Raw genomic sequence first — 23323 nt, forward strand, 5'->3', positions numbered from 1 at the left:
TCCGGTCTACCTGACCTAGCCAATAACCCCGTGTGCCCCCCCCCCAAAGAAATTCTGGGACTGCCTCTCAGGTTTAATTGCCAACCGCGTACCTATATAAAACTGTTCCTCTTCTCTTCGTTCCACTTTCAACGTTCCTCCCTCGCTGTCTCCACCTGTTTCCATGGCAGGGTCTTGTCCCCTGTCATTATCTCCTCCCATGTCCACGATGTTCGCCACTCTCTTCTCTCCCTGGCCCAAGATCCTTGCTCCTCAAAGTCCACCTGTTGCTCCGTCCTCCGCTGCTTGGTCTGGGTTTGGTGGGAGATTCTGTCACGGGTGTCGTAGGGTAGAGACCAAGACGCAGTGGGAAAATGTATACTCATCTTCTTTTATTATGGTGAAGAAGGGAAACACATACAACGTATACAAAACGAACTTGACAGTCTTGTCAGGCAAAACAGCTCAACAAGAACAATCTCCCACAAAACCCATGAAAAACAAACTCCTAAATTATAGGACCCTCAATCAGAGGCAACAATAACCAGCTGCCTCCAATTTAAGGTCCAACCCCAATAACCTAAACATAGAAATACAAAAGACTAGATAGAACCATGACTAACAAACCCCGGACTAATAAATCAAATACCCCTCTACCTAAACATACACAAAACACACCCTGAACCACATAAAACAAACACCCCCTGCCACGTCCTGACCAAACTACAATAACAAATAACCCCTATACTGGTCAGGACGTGACAGTCCCGTGGGTTCTGGGACCATGTGAATGGTCCCCTCTGCCTCTGGTAGTCTTTTCTTCTTACCCCGTCGGGTGTGGCATCTCATCGGTGCACGTGTCCGCGGCCACTTCCGTTGCATGCCCTAATGAACACAACCCTGGTGGTATAGTCTAGTCTCCCTGGCAGCCCTGTTTCTACTATCAAAGCTCAAAATTGACCTTAAAAATCACTAAAGTTAAGTTATTTTGACTTCAGTTTTTAATTTCAACAACTCATCTCCAATAAATGTGGGCCGGTAGCTTGTAGCATAATGTTCCACATAGGAATAAAAAAGCCTATGTAAGTAAATAAGTAAAATGATGGCTTTCTCTTCACCAGGCTTTAATACAGTTCAGATAGTGTGAAAAGTATATGACTAGATGGCTGAAGAAAGAAGAGAATTGTGGATTGACAGAGACAGACAGGTACACAGCACATTAGACCAAATAGAGAACACTTAATGGCATTAGCTGGCTAATTAAAGGCTTTTACACCCTTTCAAGTTATAATTTTTGCTTGCACTTTAAATATAGACATGTGTATTTCATGAAGTAAATATTTAAGGCTAACCCCGACCAACCCTCTATGTGTAAGCATAGACTTCTAACCCCTGGCCTTGTGTACCTCGTCATGGAGTTTTGAGGACACAACGCTCAATTCTAAATGTGTAGTGCATAATAGACATAGCTAACTCTCTGTGTTAGATACTTGATTCCACAAAATGTACGATATTGACCGTTATAATGAACTGGGAGGATGAATCATCAGCATCCTTTATTGTTGTGAAATTGAATGGCAGATTTTTCCAGGGCAGTTCACCTAACAGGAGAGATACAATGGGATTGTCCTGTATGGGTTAGGATTTGGTGTATAGTGTGGTGGGGTGCAGTACTCGTATGCTCATGAGTAATGACACATCTCCATGTCTTCTAGTGAAACAACTTTGCAAAGTGCAGACAGGAGCAAGTAGAGATAAAACAGCAACATAGCTTGATTGAACAAGAGTCCAACAATATCCAGATTAACAAAGGTATCCTGTACCCACCCTACCTCACGAAAAGACAGTCTGCAGCACTTTGGAGTAGAGGATATACAAACAAGGAGTTCTTTAGGAACATAACTCTTCTTCAACATATCCAATCATTTCAAATTTGTGTTTTTTTGGGAATGTGAGGTGAAATCACTGCAGCTGACTTGACATTGTTGATAGTCCAACGTAAGTGGGGATGAAGTTTCAAAGCAATCTGCAAACATATGCACACTATGCACGGATGCACCCACGAACAGGCACACACCCATACAAGCTCAATCACACACACACGCACCCACACAACCACAAGCATACACACACACATGCACAAACTGTCCTTTTGCAATGAATCTGACAGCTTAAACACAGTAAACATCAAACAAGCTTCGAAGGCTGTTCATACACACATACGGAACTTCACTCCCTTAGCGTACAGAGAAACAAAGAATCAACTGGACACTAGGAAAAAAATAAAAATAATAATATCTTTGGCAAAAAGCAGTTTTAAAAATGAGAATGTCATTTTAACTTTGTCAACTTCAGAATATGCCAATAAAAAACAACAACAACTACTAAAACACACAGGTAAGCAAGTGGTGAGTGTCCCTACAACCGGAGTCACAGCCAGTCCAGCACTGTCTGTAGGTCCCAGATGGACCTCTGCTCATCTTGTGGTTGGATGCTTCAGTGTGACGTTTCCTTTAAATACAGATCTACGATCAGCTTTTCCTCCCCTATTCCTAATCTTAACCATTATTGGGGAAAATGCTAATTTGAACCAAGATCAGCATCTAGGGGCAATGTCACCCTACTCCTGGTTGGATCAACATTGTTAAGTGGCTTTCCTATGTATCCTTTCTATGTACTCAAACTGCTCTCCACCAATGTTTAAGAAATGGGATAGCTATATGCAATATGGTGGCAAGGCCTATCAGTAGGCTTCAATATTGCCTTCACCTGTCCATTGATTTTGTATATGACGATTTTGATTTTGTATATTTTGAATATTAAGATCCTTGCCCCTGCTATGAGGTCACAGTGAAGCACATTCTGTGGATTCATTGTGATGTCACAGAGCTGAGTGGTGTCTGTGAGGACCCACAGAAGCCAGTGCACTTCCTGTGAAGCAACAGAGAAAGAGGGAGAGCTGAGTCTATATGGCTCCATCAGCCACATTGTACTATGTGTATACTATATAAGGAATGCAGGCCGGAAGCAGTGGTGCTCTCTTGTGGAAGCCTTATGTGCCTCAAGGCAAGTAAGTAATATAGGGATGACATTTGAGATAAAGCCATATACAATGTTCAATCACAGTGAAGTTTCTGCACTTCCTGTGAGGTCATAGAGGCAGCTGAACCCATCCTGTGATGTCACAGCCAAGTTTCTGCACTTCCTGCGAGGTCACAAAGGCAGCTGAACCCATCCTGTGATGTTACAGTGGTTTCAGTAAGAGCCCTCAGTCAATAGAGGGCTCCGGTTTAAATTGTAAACAGGACACACAGCGAGTACAGCGACAACACAGTGGCATAGAGAAAGGGGAGGGGATAGACAGTCTATAGTGGCTCCTCCTCCCCGGCCCCCTACCAAGTCCAGCAAATAATAAATAAAACATGCCTTTGTGCCCCACCAGTGGGGGGTGGGAGGGGGGTTGACTGGGGCATGGAGAAAGAGGAAAAATACCATAACACTGGAATTACAACATTTCTCTCCACGTGCCTCCCTCTCGCTCACCTGAGTCTGTCCTCCTCTACCTACAAACCACTAGTAATCCAGCATCATGTACAAAGAAAAGAAAACTAGAAGAAAAAACGTCAGATGATTAGTTAGAGGTTCTCTTCCTCTTCCTCTTGATTCTCCAAGCAGCTTCCACAGACAGCACCCCCCACTGGTTCTCTAAGGCCCTACCACACCACGCAGCGGTGACCCGAGTTCATAGGGGAGCCAGTGGGGCATTGGAAGTGCTCAGCAAAGTCTGGCGAGTTGGAGAGGGTGCCGATGACACGGTATTTTGGGGGGCTGTGGGGGTCCGTCATGAGTCCTTCGTGGGCACTCTCCGGGGTTCGCACGGAACACCACACCTGAGAGGAGAAGAAAGGGTCTCCCGATAAATAAAACAGGCATTAGCTAGATTATTCTCCTCTCTATCTTTCCAACTGTTGCATATTATACTCATTCTGTTTCGAAAATTGTGTTTTATTTGTTTGTACTAACGTCTGTCCATCCACTTCTCCAACAGTAGTTGTAATATTCCACTCTTACTTTCACCCCCAAATGCATGTGAATTCCCTCTCATTTCACCCCCTTGTCTTATTTCATGATGTAGGACCAGGAGTTCATCCTGAGAGCGTGACCGGACTAGAAAAACTCGGGCCCCTAGTTTTATAGCTTATGATATTGTCATGCAAACCCTGAGCCCTAATCATGAACTTTATCAGGATGTGTGGAACGCATCTTGTTGACACTCCCATCACCTACCTGGGCAAATCCCACAAAGAATAGTTGGTCATTGGTCAGGTTGACCGCTGGCAGCCTCTTCTCCTCACCATTCTCCTGCACCCACGCCTGGTACGCCTGAACACAACAGGACATTTTTTTAATAATAATAATAACATTATCCGCCACTCTGGTGGCCCTGAGGTGAAGTATAGTAAGACTATTGTATAGTATAATAACAGTCATGCTGTCCAGGATCCCACCACTGACACCATGTGAAATAACACCGAAATAACTGTAGTAAAAACATCATAGTAACTATGCAATTGCTTTATAAATACATAGCAATGGATTTGGCAGTAATGGGTTGAGCTATAACTGCTCAACCCCATTACTGTTACAAAATAACTGAACTTTACTACAGTTAATAATTATTACAGTGATAACTAAGTTACTACATAGACAGTATGTGAGCAACTAAATGTAATGCATTATCAAGTAGGGAGACCTACTCACCTTATAGGCTGCCTTTAGGCCTCCGTTGTCAGCAATGTTCTCTCCCAGCGTCTGCTTGCCATTTATATGCTCCCCATTGATTGTAAACCCATTGTACTGCCCCACCATGCATTCCGTGTGGTTCTTAAATGCTTCCACAGAGGAATTTTGCCACCATGGTCGAAGGTTCCCGTCTTTGTCGTATTCCCTGCCTGATTAAGGAAAAATCATCTTTAAAAAATGCAAAATCTTTACAAACATGCACACCTAGTAATCATTTCTGTGCATGCATGCGAGTCTGTGTTTGTCAGTTGGTGTTTTGTGAGGATGCGTCCATGAGTTCTGTGGAATCTGTTAAATGTGGACACCAACCTTGGTCATCAAAGGCATGAGTGAGCTCGTGTCCCATCACCACTCCGATCCCCCCGAAGTTCAGTGCTCTGCAGAGAATTCACATGGGGTCAGAAAAGCAAGCGAGCACACATACGCGCACATACACACACACACACACTCACTTGGGGTGATCCTGGGCATAAAAGGGTGCCTGAAGGATTCCAGCTGGGAAGACAATGCCATTCTTGGTGGGCATGTAGTAGGCGTTGACTGTGGGAGGGGTCATACTCCATCTAGAAGGAAGGTGGCAGAGATGTGTATAAAAAAGCAAACCTGTGAAAGCTGGTGAGAGTAGGACAACTAATTGTCATTCTGAAATGGGCTTAATGGAATAGTATGTGTTTGATACCGTTTCATTCATTGTGTTCAAGCCAAGACAATGAGCCTGTCCTCCGTGACATCAGACAACACTGGAGCAAAAAGCATCCAAATTAATGTAGTGTTTGACCAGAGTCAAATTTGTGCACTTTATAGGGAATAGAGCACAATTTCTGATCAAATGACGATGGTGATGTTGATAATGATAATGAGTGCAGCTGATGAAGACTCACTGGTCTCTGTTGGGCGGCTTGCGGAGCTGATCGGCCATCACCCTGGCGGAGAAATTGTAGAAGTTGAGTGCGTTCTGGAAGAAGTTTTCTTCCGAGACGTCATACTGTGGAGAGAGACAGACATACAGACAGAAAGACGGGCAATAAAGAATTACTCACTGATTAGAAACATTAAAAGATGTCCTTGTCATTTCACCTTCAACTTGTTTGAAGAAATCAAAGGGTTCAATGAATGGGATTCAATATATGGTGTTCAATCATGACACATCTCAACAAAAGGTACTAACTCACCCCGTCATAAACATCATCCAGTTCTTTGGGTTCCAGGATGAAGTCAGGGAATCCAATCATGTCGTAGATGGCGTCTGCCTGAAGACCAAGAGAGCAAAAGGGATAAGAGAGGGCAAGATGGAGGAAGGGGACAAGAAACTTCCTAGTTTCAATATTTGGAGGTCTGGAAAAAGAGGGCTAACTACTGTATTGTAACCTGTAAACCCATATTACTCCCTCCCTGTCCTCTCTCACATGTGCACAGTTGTGCACAGGTATGCACGTGCGCACACACACAAACAGAAACACATTCTTTCACAGACATAGATAGCCTCTGGCACCCATACATAGCCTATCCAGTAGGTGACATCATCTCTGACCTTGTCTTTGGCTGCCTGACGCGTTTGTTTGTCCATCCACTTGAGGTGATCAAGAGCATCTTTGAAGGCAGTACGGATTTCATTGATCATCCCCTCTGCCTGATTGTGGGGTGAGAGACAGACATTAAATGTAAGAAGCAAGAAAGAGGGAAAGATGATGTAGATCCTTCTCTTACAATTACACTTAGATATGGACTAAATACCCGCGGCGAATTATAATAAAAACCAAGAACACTTGCACGTGACAGTCCATTTCCAACCTATATAAAACTACCAGTCCTTCTTCTGTGCCTCCTCTCTCTCTCCCCTTCCATGTCTCTCTCTTCTACTTGCCCCTCTTTTCTCTACCCAATAACAATCTCTCCATTTTAATAACATGTTTTTTCTCTCCTTTCATCCAGTCTCTACTCTCTCTATATTTGTCTCTCCCCTCTGCAGGACAGGGAACTATTACTAAATTAGTATTTAATTAATTGTAAACATTTCTAATAATTTACAGGAAATATATAAACATAATCTGTACAATTCAGAAGCATTTATAACATTATACAAAACATTTATAAGCATTTAAAATAGATTATTTATGAAAATTATAATAATGTACTAGCAAATAAGATCATCTTATGTTTACCTTTCATTAGGCCTACACATGGTAACCACTAGGGGACAGTCATGGATTGTTCACCATGGTAAAACACTTGAATAGACTCAAATGCAGTTGTGCGCCTATTATACTCACAATCTCTTTGCTGTGTTTATCAAACGTCGCTTTGACAAAGAGTGCTCCCAGGGCGAAGCCGAGCGTGTCATCTGTGTTCCCAATGCAGGTCTGCCATCGAGGTGTGCAGGACTGAGCGAACACACACACACACACACACACACACACACACACACACACACACACACACACACACACACACACACACAACCGAGAGAAGTTTCTCACCAGCTGTTTACTGTGCTGAGGCAGCACGAATTCCTTGCTATGAGCCCAAACAGAATCACCAGGTCTAGTTACCCTGACACAGATTAAGCCTAGTCCTGGACTAAAAAGCCTGCTCAACAGAGAATCTCCATTGAAATTCCTTTTTAGTCAGGGACTAGGCTTTAGCTGTGTCTGGGAAACTGGCCCAAACAAGGTATTTCCTGAAGCAGGGTTATCCCTAGGGCACTACTTTTAACCGGAGCCAAAAGTAGGACCTAAAAACACACCTTCTTGGTTCCATACAGGCTCTCTAGCAGCTTGTCCTGGGCGTTCTCAAAGCGCTGGTCCAGACTGGACGCTCCTTTCTGCACCAGGTTCCAGATCATGTAGTTGTTGAGCAGGCTGAGGGCGGGGAGAGACAGAAGAGACAGGGAGAAACAGGGAGAGATGAGAGGAAGAGGCAACATGAGGACAAGTTGGTGACAAGGATAAGAAAAGAAAAAACAACGACAGTCAATGGTTGGGGCAATCCAATGACTGTGTTTCCTCATGGGCAAAACTGGTTGCAGGGACGTTATTATGACGTATTTGATGATGTTATGGTCAGGTCAGGTTGTATAAGGAATTTTGGTAACACTTTCTATGAAGGCCATATGCATAATGTAGGCCGTCATTGTAAATAACAATTTGTTCTTAACTTGCTTGCCTAGTTAAATAAAGGTTAAATAAAGAAATAAAAAAATGACACAGCAATATACAATACCAGTCAAAAGTTGACACACCTACTCTTTCAATGGTTTTGTTATTTTTTACTATTTTCTACATTGCAGAATAATAGTGAAGATATCAAAACTATGAAATAACACATTTGGAATCATGTAGTAACCAACAAAGTGTTAAACAAATCAAAATATATTTTAGTAGCCACCCTTTGCATTGATGACAGTTTGCACACTCTTGGCATTCTCTCAACCAGCTTCATGAGGTAGTCACCTGGAATGCATTTCAATTAACAGCTGTGTTTGTTAAATTTGTGGAATTTCTTTCCTCCTTAATGCGTTTGAGCCAATCAGTTGTGTTGTGACAAGGTAGGGGTGGTATACAGAAGATATCCCTATTTGGTAAAAGGCCAAGTCCATATTATGGCAAGAACAGCTCAAGTAAGCAAAGAGAAACGACAGTCCATCATTACTTTAAGACATGAAGGTCAGTCAATTCGGGAAAAATTTCAAGAACTTTGAAAGTTTCTTTAAGTGCAGTCGCAGAAACCATCAAGCACTATGATGAAACTGGCTCTCATGAAGACCGCCACAGGATAGGAAGACCTAGAGTTACCTCTGCTGCAGAGGATAAGTTCATTCAAGTTACCAGCCTCAGAAATTACAGCCCAAATAAATGCTTCAGAGTTCAAGTAACAGACACATCTCAACGTCAACTGTTCAGAGGAGACTGTGTGAATCAGGCCTTCATGGTCGAATTGCTGCAAAGAAACCACTATTAAAGGACACCAATAAGAAGAAGAGACTTGCTTGGGCAAAGGAACACGAGCAATGGACATAAGACCAGTGGAAATCTGTTCTTTGGTCTGATAAGTCCAAATTTGAGATTTTTGGTTCCAACCGCCATGTCTTTTTTGTATTGGGGTTCAAACACACCAAAGCACCCACATGACATATAAAACAAAAGATAAAACGGTGAACTATGTTTGTACTGAATGAGCTAAAGATAAAACAGTACATCATATAACATCCCTACACCACCACATATCCATAACACAAAATGTTCTATACCACCATACAACAATATCACAATGTGTGCGTATGCATGTGTCTGCACCTTTGCGTGTGTCTCTTGGAGTTCCATAAGTGTGTATTTTTACTTGCTTTTTCAATATGATTCTACTGCTTGCATGAGTTACCTGATGTGGAATAGAGATCCCTGTAGTCAAGGCTCTATGTAGTACACGTGCGCCTCCCATAGTCTGTTCTGGACTTGGGGACTGTGAAGATACCTTTGGTGGCATGTCTTGTGGGGTATGCATGGGTGTCCGACCTGTGTGCTAGTATTTTAAAAACAGTTCGGTACACTCAGCTTGTCAACACCTCTTACAAAAACAAGTAATGATGAAGTCAATCTCTCTTCCACTCAATAATGTTAGCTCTCTGTGTACTTTTAAGGGCCAGCCGTGCTACCCTATTCTGAGCCAACTGCAAATTTCCCAAGTCCCTCTTGTAGTACCTGACCACATTACTGAACAGTAGTCTAGGTGCGACAAAACCAGGGCCTGTTGGACCTGCCTTGTTGATAGTGTTGTTAAGAAGGCAGAGTAGCGCATTATTATGGACAGACTTTTCCCCATCTTAGCTACTGTTGTATCAATATGTTTTAACCATGACAGTTTACAATCCAGGGTTACTCCAAGCAGTTTAGTCCCCTCAACTTGCTCAATTTCCACATTATTCATTACGATATGTGGTTGAGGTTTAATGAATGATTTGTCCCAAAAACAATGCTATTAGTTTTGGAAATATTTAGGACTAACTTATTCCTTGCGACGAATTCCAAAATGAACTGCAGCTCTTTGTTAAGTGTTGCAGTCACTTCAGTCACTGTAGTAGCTGACGTGTATAGTGTTGAGTCAACCGCATACATAGACACACTGGCCTTACTCAAAGCAAGTGGCATGTCGTTAGTAAAGATTGAAAAAAGCAAGGGGGCTAAACAGCTACCCTGGGGAATTCCTGATTATACCTGGATTATGTTTGAGAGGCTTCGATTAAAGAACACCCTCTGTGATCTGTTAAACAAGTAACTCTTCATCCACATTACAGCAGGGAGTGTAAAGCAATAACACATACTTTTTTCCAGCAGCAGACTATGATTGATAATGTCAAAAGCTGCACTGAAGTCTAACAAGACAGCCCCCACAATCATTTTATCATCAATTTCTCTCAGACAATCATCAGTAATTTGTGTAAGTGTTGTGCTTGTTGAGTCTTTGTGAGACGCAGAGTAGGTGAACCAATGATCTCCGCACTTGTGGTTCCGTGAAGCATGGAGGAGGAGGTGTGATGGTCTGGGGGTGCTTCGCTGGTGACACTATCTGATTTATTTAGAATTCAAGGCACACTTAACCAGCATGGCTACCACAGCATTCTCCAGGCTGTGTAAGGGCTATTTAACCAAGGAGAACACCGCAAAAGACCAGTCTCAACGGCAACAGTGAAGAGGCAACTCCGGGATGCTGGCCTTCTAGGTAGAGTTGCAAAGAAAAAGCCACATCTAAGACTGGCCAATAAAAAGAAAAGATTAAGATGGGCAAAAGAACACAGACACTGGACAGAGGAACTCTGCCACGAAGGCCAGCATCCCGGAGTCACAGCTTCACTGTTGACATTGAGACTGGTGTTTTGCAGGTACTATTTAATGAAGCTGTCAGTTGAGGACTTGTGAGGCGTCTGTTTCTCAAACTAGACATTCTAATGTACTTGTCCCCTTGTTCAGTTGTGCACCGGGGCCTTCCACTCCTCTTTCTATTCTGGTTAGAGCCAGTGTGTGCTGTTCTGTGAAGGGTAGAGTGCACAGCGTTATATGAGATTTTCAGTTTCTTGACAGTTTCTTGCATGGAATAGCCTTCATTTCTCAGAATACGAATAGACTGACGAGTTTCAGAAGTAAGTTCTTTGTTTCTAGCCACTTTGTGCCTGTAATTGAACCCACAAATGCTGATGCTCCAGATACTCAACTAGTCTAAAGGCCAGTTTTATTGCTTCTTTAAATCAGAACATGTTTTCAGCTGTGCTAACATAATTGCAAAATGGTTTTCTGATGATCAATTAACCTTTTAAAGAGATAACCTTGGATTAGCTAACACAACGTGACATTGGAACACAGGGGTGATGGTTGTTGATAATGGGCTTCTGTACACCTATGTACAGTTGAAGTCAGAAGTTTACATACACCTTAGCCAAATACTTTTAAACTCAGTTTTTCACAATTCCTGACATTTAATCCTCGTAAATATCCCCCGTCTTCGGTCAATTCAGATCACCACTTTATTTTAAGAATGTGAAATGTCAGAATAATAGTAGAGAGTGATTTATTTCAGCTTTTTAATTCTTTCATCACGTTCCCAGTGGGTCAGAAGTTTACATACACTATTAGTATTTGGTAGCATTCATTGCCTTTAAATTGTTTAACTTAGATCAAACGCGTCGGCTAGCCATCCACAAGCTTACCACAATAAGTTGGGTGAATTTTTGGCCCACTCCTCCTGACAGAGCTGATGTAACAGTCAGGTTTGTAGGCCTCCTTGCACGCACACGCTTTTTCAGTTCTGCCCACAAATTTTCTATAGGATTGAGGTCAGAGCTTTGTGATGCTTCAATATATCCACATAATTTTACTCCCTCGTGATGTCATCAATTTTGTGAATTGCACCAGTCCCTCCTGCAGCAAAGCACCCCCACAACATGATGCTGCCACCCCCGTGCTTCACGGTTGGGATGGTCATTATGGCCAGACAGGTCAATTTTTGTTTCATCAAACCAGAGAACATTTCTCCAAAAAGTACGATCTTTGTCCCCATGTGCAGTTGCAAACGGTAGTCTGGCTTTCTTATGGCGGTTTGGGAGCAGTGGCCTCTTCCTTGCTGAGTGGCCTTTCAGGTTATGTCAATATAGGATTCGTTTGACTGTGGATATAGATACTTTTGTACCTGTTTCCTCCATTATCTTCCCAAGGTCCTTTGCGGCTGTTCTGGGATTGATTTGCACTTCTCACACCAAAGTACATTCATCTCTAGGAGACAGGAGTCTCCTTCCTGAGCGGCATGGCGGCTGCGTGGTCCCATGGTGTTTATACTTGCGTACTATTGTTTGTACAGATGAACGTGGTTCCTTCAGGCGTTTGGAAATTGCTCCCAAGGATGAACCAGACTTGTGGAGGTCTACAATTTTTTTCTGAGGTCTTGGCTGATTTCTATTGATTTTCCCATGATGTAAAGCCAAGAGGCACTGAGTTTGAAGGTACGACTTGAAATACATCCACAGGTACTCCTCCAATTGACTCAAATGATGTCAATTAGCCTATCAGAAGCATCTAAAACCATGAAATCATTTTCTGGAATTTTCCAAGCGGTTTAAAGGCACAGTCAACTTAGTGTATGTCAACTTCTGACCCACTGGAATTGTGATACAGTGAAGAAATCTGTCTGTAAACAATTGTTGGAAAAATTATGTCCTAACCGACTTGCCAAAACTATAGTTTGTTAACAAGAAATGTGTGGAGTGGTTGACAAACTATTTAATGACTCCAACCTAAGTGTATGTAAACATCTGACTTCAACTCTAGATATTCAATTAAAAATCTGCCGTTTCCAACTACAATAGTCATTTACAACATTAACAACTGTATTTCTGATCAATATGATGTTATTTTAAAGGACAAAAAATGTGCTTTTCTTTCAAAAACAAGGACAATTCTAAGTGACCCCAATCTTTTGAATGGTAGTGTTCATCTTACAGACACAGTATATTTTTAATTTGTTATCTTGTTGTTTATTTTTTGGTTTATCTGCCGGCCCCAGCCTCAAACTCAGGCCCTGTGTATAGTTAACCGACCCTCTCTGTCCATTCATCGCCATTTTACCTGTTGTTGTTGTCTTAGCTGATTAGCTGTTGTTGTTTTACCCGTTGTCTTAGCCAGCTCTCCCAATCAACACCTGTGATTGCTTTATGCCTCGCTTTATGTCTCTCTCAAATATCAATATGGCTTGTATACTGTTGTTTAGGATAGTTATCATTGTTTTAGTTTACTGCAGAGCCCCTAGTCCCACTCAACATGCCTCAGATACCTCCTTTGTCCCACTAGTTATGCTGGGTGATCTAACCCAGCATAACTAGCGTGGCCAGAGATGCAACCTCTCTCATCATCACTCAGTGCCTGGGTTGACCTCCACTGTACCCTCACCCCAACATACCCCTGTCTGTACATTATGCCCTGAATCTATTCTACCACTACCCAGCAATCTGCTCCTTTTATTCTCTGTCCCCAATGCACTAGACGACCAGTTTTGATAGCCTTTAGCCGTACCCTCATCCTACTCCTCCTCTGTTCCTCGGGTGATGTGGAGGTTAACCCAGGCCCTGCGTGTCCCCAGGCACTCTCATTTGTTGACTTCTGTAACCGAAAAAGCCTTGGATTCATGCATGTTGACATCAGAAGCCTCCTCCCTAAGTTTGTCTTACTCACTGCTTTAGCACACTCCGCCAACCCTGATGTCCTTGCTGTGTCTGAATCCTGGCTTAGGAAGGCCACCAAAAATTCTGAGATTTTCATACCCAACTACAACATTTTCCGTCAAGATAGAACTGCCAAAGGGGGAGGAGTTGCAATCTACTCCAGTGATAACCAGCAAAGTTCTATCATACTTTCCAGGTCTATGCTCAAACAGTTCGAGCTTCTAATTTTGAAAATTAATCTCTCCAGAAATAAGTCTCTCACTGTTGTCCCCTGTTATAGACCCCCCCTCAGCTCCCAGCTGTGCCCTGGACACCATATGTGAATTGATTGCCCCCCCATCTATCTTCAGAGTTTGTACTGTTAGGTGACCTAAACTGGGATATGCTTAACACCCCGGCAGTCCTACAATCTATGATAGATGCCCTCAATCTCACACAAATTATCAAGGAACCCAACAGGTACAACCCTAAATCCATTAATATGGGCACCATCATAGATATTATCCTGACCAACTTGCCCTCCAAATACACCTCTGCTGTTTTCAATCAGGATCTCAGCGATCACTGTATCCTTGCCTGCATCCGCTATGGGTCCGCGGTCAAACGACCACCCCTCATCATTGTCAAACGCTCCCTAAAACCTTCTAATCGACCTGGCCCGGGTATCCTGGAAGGATATTGACCTCATCCGGTCAGTCGAGGATGCCTGGTCGTTCTTTAAAAATAACTTCCCTTACCATCTTAAATAAGCATGCCCCTTTCAAAAAATGTAGAACTAAGAACAGATATAGCCCTTTGTTCACTCCACACCTGACTGCCCTCGACCAGCACAAAAACATCCTGTGGCAGACTGCACTAGCATCGAATAGTCCCCGCGATATGCACGTTTTCAGGGAAGTCAGGAACCAATACATGCAGTCAGTCAAGAAGGCTAGATTTTCAAACAGAAATTTGCATCCTGTATCTCTAACTCCAAAAAGTTTTGGGACACTGAAGTCCATGGAGAATAAAAGCACCTCCTCCCAGCTGCCCACTGCACTGAGGCTAGGTAACACTGTGACCACCGATAAATCCACGATAATCGAGAATTTCAATAAGCATTTCTCTACGGCTGGCCATGCTTTCCTCCAGGCTACCCCAACCCCGGCCAACAGCTCCGCACCCCCCACAGCTACTTGCCCAAGCCTGCCCAGCTTCTCCTTCACCCAAATCCAGACAGCAGATGTTCTGAAAGAGTTGCAAAACCTGGACCTGTACAAATTTACATTACATTACATTTAAGTCATTTAGCAGACGCTCTTATCCAGAGCGACTTACAAAATGGTGCATTCACCTTATGATATCCAGTGGAACAACCACTTTACAATAGTGCATCTAAATATTTTAAGGGGGGGGTTAGAAGGATTACTTTATCCTATCCTAGGTATTCCTTAAAGAGGTGGGGTTTCAGGTGTCTCCGGAAGGTGGTGATTGACTCCGCTGTCCTGGCGTCGTGAGGGAGCTTGTTCCACCATTGGGGTGCCAGAGCAGCGAACAGTTTTGACTGGGCTGAGCGGGAACTGTGCTTCCTCAGAGGTAGGGGGGCCAGCAGGCCAGTGGTGGATGAACGCAGTGCCCTTGTTTGGGTGTAGGGCCTGATCAGAGCCTGAAGGTATGGAGGTGCCGTTCCCTTCACAGCTCCGTAGGCAATCACCATGGTCTCGTAGCGGATGCGAGCTTCAACTGGAAGCCAGTGGAGAGAGCGGAGGAGCGGGGTGACGTGAGAGAACTTGGGAAGGTTGAACACCAGACGGGCTGCGGCGTTCTGGATGAGTTGTAGGGGTTTAATGGCACAGGCAGGGAGCCCAGCCAACAGCGAGTTGCAGTAATCCAGACGGGAGATGACAAGTGCCTGGATTAGGACCTGCGCCGCTTCCTGTGTGAGGCAGGGTCGTACTCTGCGAATGTTGTAGAGCATGAACCTACAAATCAGCTGGGCTAGACAATCTAGACCCTCTTTGTCTAAAATGATCCGCTGCCATTGTTGCAACCCATATTACCAGTCTGTTCAACCTCTCTTTCGTATCATCCGAGATCCCTAAAGATTGGAAAGCTGCCGCGGTCATCCCCCTCTTCGAAACGGGGGACACTGTAGACCCAAACTGTTATAGACCTATATCCATCTTGCCCTGCATTTCTAAAGTCTTCGAAAGCCAAGTTAATAAACAGATCACTGACCATTTTGAATCCCACCGTACCTTCTCCGCTGTGCAATCCGGTTTCCGAGCTGGTCACGGGTGCACCGCAGCCACACTCAAGGTACTAAACATTTACATTTTTAGTCATTTAGCAGACGCTCTTATCCAGAGCGACTTACAGTAGTGAATACATACATTTTTTTTGTACTGGCCCCCCGTGGGAATCGAACCCACAACCCTGGCGTTGCACACACCATGCTGGCGTTGCAAACACCATACTCTACCACGCTCATAACCGCCAAATAAAAGACAGTACTATGCAGCGGTCTTCATCGACCTGGCCAAGGCTTTCGACTCTGTCAATCACCGCATTCTTATCGGCAGACTCAACAGCTTTGGTTTCTCAAATGACTGCCTCGCCTGGTTCACCAACTACTTCTCAGACAGAGTTCAGTGTTTCAAATTGGAGGGCCTATTGTCTGGACCTCTGGGGGTACCACAGGGTTCAATTCTCGGGCTGACTCTTTTCTCTGTATATATCAATGATGTCGCTCTTGCTGCGGGTAATTCCCTTTTCCACCTCTACGCAGACGACACCATTCTGTATACATCTGGCCCTTCTTTGGACACTGTGTTAACTAATTTCAAAAAGAGCTTCAATGCCATACAACACTCCTTCCGTGGCCTCCAACTGCTTTTAAACGCTAGTAAAACCAAATGCATGCTTTTCAACAGTTCGCTGCCCGCACCCGCCCATCATGACTACTCTGGACGGTTCTGACTTAGAATATGTGGACAACTACAAATACCAAGGTGTCTGGTAAGACTGTAAACTCTCCTTCCAGACTCATATTAAACATCTCCAATCCAAAATTAAATCTCGAATCGGCTTCCTATTTCACAACAAAGCCACCAAACATACCATTGTAAAACTGACTATCCTACCAATCCTTGACTTCAGCGATGTCATTTACAAAATAGCTTCCAATACTCTCCTCAGCAAACTGGATGCAGTCTATCACAGTGCCATCCGTTTTGTCACCAAAGTCCCTTATACCACCCACCACTGCGATCTGTATGCTCTAGTCGGCTGGCCCTCGCTACATATTCGTCGCCAGACCCACTGGCTCCAGGTCATCTGTAAGTCTATGCTAGGTAAAGCTCCACCTTATCTCAGCTCACTGGTCACGATAACAACACCCACCCGTAACACGCGCTCCAGCAGGTATATGTCACTGGTCATCCCCAAAGCCAACACCTGCTTTGGCCGCCTTTCCTTCCAGTTCTCTGCTGCCAATGACTGGAACGAATTGCAAAAATCGCTGAAGCTGGAGACTTATATTTCCCTCACTAACTTTAAACATCAGCTATCTGAGCAGCCAACCGATCGCTGCAGCTGTACATAGCACATCCAATCTACCTACCTCATCCCCATATTGTTTTTATTTACTTTTCTGCTCTTTTGCACACCAGTATTTCTACTTGCACATCATCATCTGCTAAGCTATCACTCCAGTGTTAATTTGCTAAATTGTAATTACTTCGCTACTATGGCCTATTTATTGCCTTACCTCCTCACGCCATTTGCACACACTGTATATAGACTTTCTTTCTTTCTTTCTATTGTGTTATTGACTGTACGCTGTTGTTGTTTGTGTCGCACTGCTTTGCTTTAACTTGGCCAGGTCGCAGTTGTAAATGAGAACTTGTTCTCAACTAGCCTACCTGGTTAAATAAAGGTGAAATAAACATTTTTTTAAAGTCATATGTGCTCCCTCTCCGGCCTCTAGGTCCTCAGGCTGCTCATTATCCCGCACACCAGTCACCATCGTACAATTAGGGGATCTGCTGTTACCTATGTTATGTCAGAAAAAGTCAGTTATAAATTCTTCTGTCGTATTTAAAAACAAGTTGTCATCCAATAGGCTTTGATTCAATTTCCAATATCCTCGACCACGTGGAAACTCTGTAAGAGAAATATATATGCCAATTATGTGATGGTCCAACCGCATTCTGTCCCCATCAACACTTTTTAAACTTTTGGTGCCAGAGAGAATGACATAAGAAAGTAATTAAGACGACTAGCTTGATTGAGCCTCCGCCATGTATACCTCACTAGGTCTGGATATTTAAGCCTCCATTTACAGTTGAAGTCGTAAGTTTACATACACTTAGGTTGGAGTCATTAAAACTCGTTTTTCAACCACTCCACAAATGTCTTCTTATCAAACTATAGTTCTGGCAAGTCGGTTAGGACATCTACTTGGTGCATGACACAAGTAATCTTTCCAACAATTGTTTACAGACAGATTATTTGACTTATAATTCACTGTATCACAATTCCAGTGGGTCAGAAGTTTACATACACTAAGTTGACTGTGCCTTTAAACAGCTTGGAAAATTCCAGAAAATTATGTCATGGATTTAGAAGCTTTTGATGGGCTAATTGACATTATTTGAGTCAATTGGAAGTGTACATGTGGATGTATTTCAAGGCCTACCTTCAAACTCAGTGCCTCTTTGCTTGACGTCATGGGGAAATCAAAAGAAATCAGCCAAGACCTCAATAAAAAAAAGATTAGACCTCCACAAGTCTGGTTCATCCTTGGGAACAATTTCCAAACGCCTGAAAGGTACCACGTTCATGTGTACAAACAATAGTACGCAAGTATAAACACCATGGGACCACGCAGCCGTCATACCGCTCAAGAAGGAGACACGTTCTGTCTCCTAGAGATGAACGTACTTTGGTGCGAAAAGTGCAAATCAACGCCAGAACAACAGCAAAGGACCTTATGAAGATACTGGAGGAAACGGGTACAAAAGTATCTATATCCACAATAAAACGAGTCCTATATCCACATAACCTGAAAGGCCACTCAGCAAGGAAGAAGCCACTGCTCCAAAACTTCCATAAAAAAAAACAGACTACAGTTTGCAACTGCACATGGGGACAAAGTGGGTACTTTTTGGAGAAATGTTCTCTGGTCTGATGAAACAAAAATATAACTCTTTGACCATTATGACCATTGCTATGTTTGGAGGAAAAAGGGGGAGGCTTGCAAGCCGAAGAACACCATCCCAACCGTAAAGCACGGGGGTGGCAGCATCATGTTGTGGGGGTGCTGTGCTGCAGGAGGGACTGGTGCACTTCACAAAATAGATGGCATCATGAGGAAGTAAAATTATGTGGATATATTGAAGCAACATCTCAAGACATCAGTCAGGAAGTTAAAGCTTGGTCGCAAATGGGTCTTCCAAATGGACAATGACCCCAAGCATACTTCCAAAGTTGTGGCAAAATGGCTTAAGGACAACAAAGTCAAGGTATTGGAGTGGCCATCACAAAGCCCTGACCTCAATCATATAGAACATTTGTGGGCAGAACTGAAAAAGCATGCGTGAGCAAGGAGGCCTACAAACCTGACTCAGTTCCATCAGCTCTGTCAGGAGGAATGGGCCAAAATTCACCCAACTTATTGTGGGAAGCTTGCCGGAAGGCTACCCAAAACGTTTGACCCAAGTTAAACAGTTTAAAGGCAATGCTACCAAATACGAATTGCGTGTATGTACACTTCTGACCCACTGGGAACATGATGAAAGAAATAAAAAGCTGAGACACAAGTTTCAAATCTATTTATCATAATATATGTTTGTAAACTCACCATTAAAAAGTACCATAGTGATTGAGTGTCCATATAGCTATACCATGATATTTGCATTGCTACTAATTAAACCTCCAATTGTTCTCCACTATTCACCCGCTAAAACCCCTCCCCATTCCAAGTTGGGTTGTCATCCCAGTGACCGGCAGACCACCGCCGCCCCCCCGGATGCCTTGAGACCGGGACCCATCCCTCGAAAAGAGCACACAGTGCCACCCACAGAACAGCAGAAGATCAACCGCCAAAAGCATTTCCATCGCCCTCACCTGGATTTGCATTATATATAGCTATCAAAAAACATATATACATATAAAAAATATCCTGCGTATCTTAATTTCCATAATTAACTATTAATATTCGTAATAATGCAGGTAGTTCATGCAAAGGATTGTTACCTCTTACCAGGATTGCCATTACAAAAATTACACTTTGGCAAGAAATTATTATTTTAGCAAACAAGTATTGTGATTCATCCTATATTGTCCCTAACATCTTTACTCCCTAGTAACAGTTGTGGGACACACACACACACACACACACACACACACACACAAATCCTTTCCCCCACAAACAATCATACACTCAGATGCTCAACAGTTGTTTCATCCCAGAACTCAAGAAAGGATTTGATTTACGAATGCATATAAAGTTGCAGCTGTATGAGAAGGCATGCATAATTTAGCAAAAACAGGCAAAAATGGATTAACCATTGTCAAGTCCTAGCTGATGGAGATCAGATACAACCCCTTCCCCTGAAACACACACACACGCTGATCCCCAGTTGTGACCACATTCCCAAGGATCTCTGTGCAGTCAGACCTCTGATGATTTTGTGCCACCAGATCCTCAATAATATGCCCCCTCTCTAAATGTCCAAGTGTGGCCCCCTCCCCATGGGTTACTGCAGCTAGTGTTGCCAGCACTGTCACTGCCTGAGTGCGGCACCCCACTGGAATTCCCACCGGCTAGGTACAAGGTCTTCAAGGTTCTCAATAGCAGCTTTGAGAATTTCCTTGTATATTACGCTCTCCCATCAGGGGGCTTTGGCTTTGTACGTTACAGCCAATTTTAAAAATCAATCTACACACAAAACCCCATAATGACAAAGAACAACAGGTTTTTAGACATTTTAGCAAATGTATAAAAAAAACACCTTTGGCAGTTATTACAGCCTCGAGTCTACTTGGGTATGACTCTACAAGCTTGGCACACATGTATTTGAGGAGTTTCTTCCATTCTTCTCTACAGATCCTCTCAAGTCTGGGCACTGGCTTGGCCATTCAAGAAAATTCAGATACTTGTCCCGAAGCCCCTCCTGTGTTGTCTTGGCTGTGTGCTTAGGGTCGTTGGCCTGTTGGAAGGTGAACCTTCGCCCCAGTCTGAGAGCAGGTTTTCATCAAGGATCTCACTGTACTTTTCTCCCATCATCTTTCCCTTGATCCGGACAAGTCTCCCAGTACCTACAGCTGAAAAGCATCGCCAAAATCATTTAGCGAAAGGCTTGGCACACGCATACTCAGGCTGACTGGCTCTCATTCAGGCAAATGAGAAATAAGTGCACTCAGGCTATCCAGAAGGCCAAAGTAAGTACCTTAAGGAGCAGTTCTCTCTCTGTGGGTCTAACCCCTAGAAGACCTGGAGTATAAACCCTCCTAACAGCTGCCCACATCCCTTAATGTTGATGTGGTTGTTACTGACAAGAAGCACATGGCTGAGCTCCTTAATCACCACTTCATTAAGTCAGAATTCCTATTCCACTCAGCCATGCCTCCTTGCCCATCCAACATTTCCTCATCTCCCACCACTTCTAATGCAACTAGCCCCGATGCTCCTCCCTCATTTTCCCCTGCCCCGCTACAAAATTTCTTCCTGCAGGCGGTCACCGAGTCCAAGGTGCTAAAGGAGCTCCTTAAACTTCACGCCAAAAAAACATCTTGGTCAGATGGTTTAGACCCTTTATTCTTTAAGGTTGCTGCCCCTATAATCGTCACGCCCATCTCTGACCTTTTTAACCTGTCTCTCCTCTCTGAGGTTCCCATTGCTTTTAAGGCAGCCACAGTTAGTCCTTTATTTAAAGAGGGAGACCAGGCAGATCCTAACTGTTATAGGCCTATTTCTATGTTGCCCTGTTTATCAAAAGTGATGGAAAAACTTGTCAATAACCAACTGACAAGCATTCTTGATGTCTATAGTATTCTCTCTGGTATGCAATCTCGTTTCCACTCAGGTTATGGATGTGTCACTGCAACCTTAAAGGTCCTCAACTATGTCACCATTGCCCTTGATTCTAAGCAATATTGTGCTGCAATTTTTATTGACTTGGCCAAAGCTTTTGATACGATAGACCATTCCATTCTTGTGGGCCGGCTAAGGAGTATTGGTGTCTGAGTGGTCTTTGGCCTGGTTTGCTAACTACCTCTCTCAAAGGGTGCAGTATATAAAGTCAGAACATCTGCTGTCTCAGCCACTGCTTGTCACCAAGGGACTACGCCAAAGCTCAATCCTAGGCCCCACGCTCTTCTCAATTTGCATCAACAACATAGCTCAGGCAGTAGGAAGCTCTCTCATCCATTTATATGCAGATGATACAGTCTTATACTCAACTGGCCCCTCCTCTGATTTTGTGTTAAACTCTCTACAACAAAGCTTTCTTAGTGTCCAACAAGCTTTCTCTGCCCCTAACATTGTTCTAAACACCTCCAAAACATAGGTCATGTGGTTTGGTAAGAAGAATGCCCCACTCCCCACAGGTGTGATTACAACCTATGAGGGTTTAGAGCTTGAGGTAGTCACCTCATACAAGTACTTGGGAGTATGGTTAGATGGTACACTGTCCTTCTCTTAGCACATATCAAAGCTGCAGGCTAAAGTTAAATCTAGACTTGGTTTCCTCTTTCACCCCAGCTGCCAAACTAGCCCTGATTCAGATGACCATCCTACCCATGCTAGATTATAGAGACATAATTTATAGATCGGCAGGTAAGGGTGCTCTCGAGCGACTAGATGTGCTTTACCATTCGGACATCAGATTTGCCACCAATGCTCCTTATAGGACACATCACTGCACTCTATAGGCATCTGTAAACTGGTCATCTCTGTATACCCGTAGCAAGACCCACTGGTTGATCCTTATTTATAAAACCGTCTTAGGCCTCACTCCCCCCTATTTGAGATATCTACTGCAGCCCTCATCCTCCACATTCAACCCCCGTTCGGCCAGTCACATTCTGTTAAAGGTCCCCAAAGCACACACATCCCTGGGTCGCTCGTCTTCAAAGGTAACCTGCCTAAATGACTACCGACCCGTAGCACTCACATCTGTAGCCATGAAGTGCATTGAAAGACTGGTCATGGCTCACATCAACACCATTATCCCAGAAACCCTCGACCCACTCCAATTTGCATACTGCCCTAACAGATCCACAGATGATGCAATCTCTATTGCACTCCACACTGCCCTTTCACACCTGGACAAAAGGAACACCTATGTGAGAATACTATTCATTGACTACATCCTGACTGGTTGCATCACTGCCTGGTATGGCAACTGCTCGGCCTCCGACCGCAAGGCATTACAGAGGGTAGTGTGAACGGCCCAGTACATCACTGGGGCGAAGTTTCCTGCCATCCAGGACCTCTATACCAGGTGGTGTCAGAGGAAGGCCCTAAAAATTGTCAAAGACTCCAGCCACCCTAGTCATGGATTGTTCTCTCTGCTACCACACGGCAAGCGGTACAGGAGCGCCAGGTCTAGGTCCAAGTGGCTTCTAAACAGCTTCTACCCCCAAGCAATAAGACTCCTGAACATCTAATCAAATGGCTACCAAGACTATTTGTAATGCCCCCCCCCCCCCCCTTTACGCTGCTGCTACTCTGTTATTATCTATGCATAGTCACTTTAATAACTCTACCAACAGTGGTTCCTCCTTTAAAAGTTGCATCATACTGCAGCACACCTTGCGGGTTGCTGCAGAATTCTAAGGCACGTTATTTAATTGTCA

The 23323-nt window shown here is 43.7% G+C and overlaps 1 protein-coding gene across 4 annotated transcripts in view; it reads right to left on the bottom strand.

The window, feature by feature from the left end:
* Positions 1–1086: 1086 nt before the first annotated feature.
* LOC106612419 (endothelin-converting enzyme 2) overlaps positions 1087–23323 on the bottom strand; it is an 82057-nt gene continuing 59820 nt past the window's right edge. For all 4 annotated transcript variants that reach the window (XM_014213525.2, XM_045724308.1, XM_014213526.2 and 1 more), the window contains 10 exons: positions 7526–7640; positions 7053–7163; positions 6314–6412; positions 5955–6032; positions 5664–5767; positions 5235–5345; positions 5092–5159; positions 4741–4931; positions 4267–4362; positions 1087–3869 (listed from right to left, as the gene is read on the bottom strand). In XM_014213525.2, coding sequence (XP_014069000.1) covers positions 3693–3869; positions 4267–4362; positions 4741–4931; positions 5092–5159; positions 5235–5345; positions 5664–5767; positions 5955–6032; positions 6314–6412; positions 7053–7163; positions 7526–7640 — 1150 coding nt within the window. In that variant the 3' untranslated portion in view covers positions 1087–3692. The remainder of the gene's footprint in view (positions 3870–4266; positions 4363–4740; positions 4932–5091; positions 5160–5234; positions 5346–5663; positions 5768–5954; positions 6033–6313; positions 6413–7052; positions 7164–7525; positions 7641–23323) is intronic.

This window comes from Salmo salar, chromosome ssa09, assembly GCF_905237065.1.
Source record: "Salmo salar chromosome ssa09, Ssal_v3.1, whole genome shotgun sequence".
NCBI lineage: Eukaryota > Metazoa > Chordata > Actinopteri > Salmoniformes > Salmonidae > Salmo > Salmo salar.